The sequence below is a fragment of the Pyrus communis genome, chromosome 12, assembly GCF_963583255.1.
Source record: "Pyrus communis chromosome 12, drPyrComm1.1, whole genome shotgun sequence".
Classification (NCBI taxonomy): domain Eukaryota; kingdom Viridiplantae; phylum Streptophyta; class Magnoliopsida; order Rosales; family Rosaceae; genus Pyrus; species Pyrus communis.
The window spans coordinates 19,760,651-19,765,716 of NC_084814.1; the positions used below are offsets into that span (position 1 = coordinate 19,760,651).

The following is a 5,066-nucleotide window of genomic DNA, read 5'->3' on the forward strand; positions in this document are numbered from 1 at the left end:
AATATTATGTTGAATTTTTTTTATGGAGAATTGAATTTAAGGGGCTAAACTGCTAAAGTACTATTTTCAGTAAAATATTACTCTCCTCATTCTCACAAGTCATATCGCTATGTTTATTGATATTAATTTTATTCTGCCAAAGTTATTTCCTTCCAGTTTGCCACTTGCATGGTACCCTAAATTCTTTGTCAATGCTTGAATTTGTCACGAAAGTTTAGCATTTAAATCCGCTAAAAACAAGAAGACCAGATCCCCACAAACTCTCCCACAAAGCTATGTCAAACGTAAATTACGTAATTAAGAGGAGGTAATTAAACCCTCCAACCCTTCTTGACTACTTTTTAAGATCATCTCTAATGGAGATGTCAAAAGACAAATATCAAATGTTAATTTGATGGCTGACGTGACAATGTCAGATTACTCTTTTTGCAACCGATTTTTTTTTTTTTTTTGTTATAAATGATTTTTGTTGGACCTATTTTAAAAAGAAATCAATTAAAATAAATTTTCAAAATCTATAATTGGTGTATTAATGAAACCCACATAATAAAATAATTAAAAATGATTTGACATCACCTTTTTTTTTCTTTTTTCTTTTTTTTTCCAACTGACATCACATTTTCTCATATATCAAATTTGACATATGAAAACTCATATGTCAATCCATATAGGATTGACATTTCGGTTGAAACTTGTTGCTACCTTCAAATTTAATTGTATGATTTTTCACTTAAAATTTGACATCTCATTTAAAGATGGTCTAACCCACCAACAGCATAACATTCTTCAATTATCTTGAAAGTCCACGAAAAGTCGAGGACACATTGGTAATCTGGTACTCTCACGTAGATTGTAGAATGTTCTACGTAGCAGTCGTGACAAAAAACTGTGAAAAAAACCCTAAACCAAATGCCACCGCAAAATCAGAGGCACTGTTGTTCATTGCAGCATTGTGGCGAGCGAGGAAGCCACGTCCATTTCTCTTACTACTTACGTGTTGCCAAATTTTGCACCATTCAGCTTCCTCCACTTGGCACCTAGGGCCTCAAGGTCACTCCTCTATATAATCCCACTCCAAGTCTCCAAAGCATGCAACTTCCAGAGTCCAAAAACACACACTTTACAGCCCTTCTTAAAAGTGCATTAGTTGATTAATTTTCCTACTTAAACCTGTTTCATTAAGAAACACAATGTCTGCAACAGTTTCCATGCAATCAATCTTCACCAGCTCTGTAGCTTACGAAGTTGGTAAAAGCAGAGTGAACCAGCTGATTGTTCCTGCTAATTATCTAGTTAGTCTACGTAAGCATGTTCACATGAGAGTAATCTCCATGGCCAAGGTAAATTTTTACTCTCTATATATGTCTTTGATTAATCTAGCATTATGCATGTATTAGGGTCAAGGTTTTCATCACGTTTGGGTTAATTGCAGGATGATCAGAAAGAGCAACCAACCACGTATGCATCAGAAAATTCAGAACCAGCTCCTTCATCACCTTTACCTCCTCGTCCTTCTCCTAAGGTAGCTACTCCCTCAACCTATGTAGGGAAGCTTTCTTTAATTTGTCAAATTTAATTACTTTGTCCGACTCTATTAAACCACACATTTAGCGCCTACTAATTTTGAAATCAAAGTTCAAATTCTGCAAGATAAGCATTTTAATTATATGCTATGAAGCAATTTGATGAGAGAATATTGTGGGTGGAATTATGATTGAATCATAAATAAAAATTATAAGCTCATGAAGAGATATTATATATATATATATATATATATATATATATATTGTGACTCTCAAGGATATATACATGACAAACATATATGTGACATATATATTTCTCTTTGTGTGCAGGTTACCCCAAAGATTTCAGACGTGCTTGCATTTAGCGGGCCAGCACCAGAGAGAATCAATAGCAGGCTAGCAATGGTGGGATTTGTTGCAGCTCTAGCAGTGGAGCTATCCAAGGGTCAGGATGTGTTTGCTCAGATATCGAACGGTGCAGGGATCCCATTGTTTCTTGGCACCAGCATTTTATTGTCAGTGGCATCCCTGGTTCCTTTGCTGAAATGGGTGAGTGTGGAGTCCAAATCAAAGGGGCTCATGACTTGAGATGCTGAGTTGTGGAATGGAAGGCTGGCAATGTTAGGACTTGTAGCTTTGGCCTTCACTGAGTATGTGAAGGGTGGGACCCTAGTGTAGAGTAAATATCTTAAAAGAATGTAACATATTGTAATTACAATTTACAAATTAATATAAATGTATAGTAGAGAAGTGCCAAGGAAATTATCTCAAAAGTGAGAGTTTTCATAGACTCTCACCTCATGATTTGGCACTATATTTCATATTGTTCTGATGAGAATTGATGTTTATTTTGAAATGTAGAGAGTTTATAAAAAGTCTCATTGTGAGAGAATAACTTTGACATCCGGATCCCTTCCTCCTAATCCACCAAGGTCAGGAATCAGGACCGTTGAAATTTGATCCAACGGCTACAAACAAAGATCTATTTTAAAAGTTATAATAATTTTAGCTCTTTGATCAAATTTCAATGGTTCAGATCCCCGAACTTAGTGGATTAGAATGAAGGTGTCCGAAGAGCATCCCTTTCCATTTTTTTATGTAGAATGATCAATATAAGTCATGTACGATCATCAAAGGTCTACGATTATTTTTATCCAACTCCAAGAGTCTAAATATATTAACTAGTCAAATTCATGAAATAAATCAAATAGCGTCAATCGCGAATGAGCACATAATAATATATTGATTATTGATAGCGTCAATCGCGAATGAGCACATAATAATATATTAATCATTGGTATGTGTGAGTATGATGTAATGTCAACCATGGATGATCGAACATGACTTATATGGAATCCAAACAATCAATATTTAAACTACGTCACATGCCCATGAAGAAATTAGTGTTAACATCTTTTGTAAATGAGATTAAATATTTAAAATTGTGATTGTGTAAATAAAAGTTGTTTTTTGAAACCATGATTTTATACTTTAATCAAAACAAAAAGGGCGCACATTCAATTGTTGGAGTTTTCAAAGTGAGTGAATCGCTTTAAAATTTTAGAGGAAGATGCATGATTTGTTAAAAGCCTAAAACACCATGAAATTCCCTCAAAACCATAAAAATCCTTCACTTTATACATTTTTTAAAATAAAATCATAATTGAATAACTTATTTAAAACAACTACAGATTTGTGTTAATTTATTTAAAATCTTGGTTAAATATCCTTGGACTTTCATAAATTTGTTTAAAATGCTAATTAAGTATTCCTGAATTTCTAATCGCTTTCAATTTCTTTCAAAATCTAAAGATTTAAAGTACCTTCATAACTTACGAACAAAATGGCATGCACACACCACGGACAACCTTCAAAAAACTTTTTGGAACACTCGATTTGTCACATCCCGGCCCGGGTGGGACCACTTCCCGGGCCCGCTCCACCACCGTAGCACGATATTGTCCGCTTTGGGCTTACCATTCCCTCACGGTTTTGTTTTTGGGAACTCACGAGCAACTTCCCAGTGGGTCACCCATCATGGGATTGCTCTAGCCCTCTTCTCGCTTAACTTCGGAGTTCCTACGGAACCCGAAGCCAGTGAGCTCCCAAAAGGCCTCGTGTTAGGTAGGGATGGGAATATACATATAAGGATCACGCCCCTGGGCGATGTGGGATGTCACAATCCACCCCCCTTAGGGGCCCGACGTCCTCGTCGGCACACACGCGACCAGGGTTAAGCTCTGATACCAATTTGTCACATCCCGGCCCGGGTGGGACCTGATGCGAAATATATTAAGCACACAAATTAAACCCTCTTCTGACAATTGTAGCAAAGTATGTAAGTAGGGATCGTTCAAAACCGGGGATTAGGAGGGATTGCTAAACTCTTGAAAACTGACCTAAGAACTCCAAAACAAAGTTAAAAACACTAATTTGGACTCAAAGAATGAAAAACCAAAGTTAAAACACTAAAACAAAACAAAAACTCAAAACAGCAACTAGAAGACTCAAAACTGCCTAAAAACCACTTTCTGGGCAGTTTTGAGCACCTACACTAATTTGGACGAAATTGGTTGAAAACTTGACTCAAAACACTTAAAAACATGAACCAAAACAATTTCTAACTAAATTGAGACTTCAAAGTAAAGGGGGATTTGATTTGGACGAAATTAAAGTTGAGAAAACAGATTGCAAAGTAAAACTGATTTTGAAACGTTTTTGGGGTTTTTAATGGATCATGGACTAGTTAGGGGTTCTTTCTCCACACATGACAAGTATGCAAATGACTCGATTTCCAGTTATTCCTTCATAGAATTATGAATGACAATGCCCCAAATTAACCGTGACATCACTAGTTAATTCTCAAGTTTTCCTTGTGTTATTGAATTGGATGACATCATACGACAACCCAAAGCATTCTTCAAAAGTTCCTTACATGACATCATAATAAAGATACAATCAAAGATCATTACGTTCAATGAAAACTATAAGCATTGACAAAGCACTTGTGACTATGACATCATGACACTTATGCTAGGAATTGAACTTAACGCGATTGTGACTAGCAACCTTCACTACTTGTGAATATAAGTGTGTGACAATTATGTGAAACAAACTTATATTCTAGCATCATATTCATGCAAGCCAATTAAGTGTCGACCCCTAATTAACAAACACAAATACGTTATTACTCGCACAGTTAAGCCAATTGCATTCACGATTCAAGAACTCATAACTGGAATTTATCAAATCAACTTGCACACATAGTTATGGCTTCGAAATCACCCCTAACCAATAGGGGTTTAGCCACTCATGTTCATAGCAAAATGAAAGGAAAATAAATTAAACATTGAAATCATAAAACGAATTACACCTAGAATGCACCAACGACGAAGCTTGAGCATCCAAGAGTCTTTCCTTCTTTCTCCTTGCTACGGCACAAAGGTGGATGGGATGGTTGGGATGTGTTTTAGGATCAGGGATTATGGAATTGGATGAAGGATAGATGAATGGACAAAAATTGAATGAATGAGTGATCCCCTT

The 5,066-nt window shown here is 35.9% G+C and overlaps 1 protein-coding gene across 1 annotated transcript; it reads left to right on the forward strand.

Moving 5' to 3' along the window:
• Nucleotides 1–1,190: 1,190 nt before the first annotated feature.
• On the forward strand, nucleotides 1,191–2,133 carry LOC137709708 (early light-induced protein, chloroplastic-like). The gene is made up of 3 exons (XM_068448689.1): nucleotides 1,191–1,340; nucleotides 1,433–1,522; nucleotides 1,854–2,133. Exons 1-3 carry the CDS (start codon nucleotides 1,191–1,193, stop codon nucleotides 2,109–2,111), a joined length of 498 nt encoding a protein of 165 aa, XP_068304790.1. The 3' UTR covers nucleotides 2,112–2,133.
• Nucleotides 2,134–5,066: the final 2,933 nt, after the last annotated feature.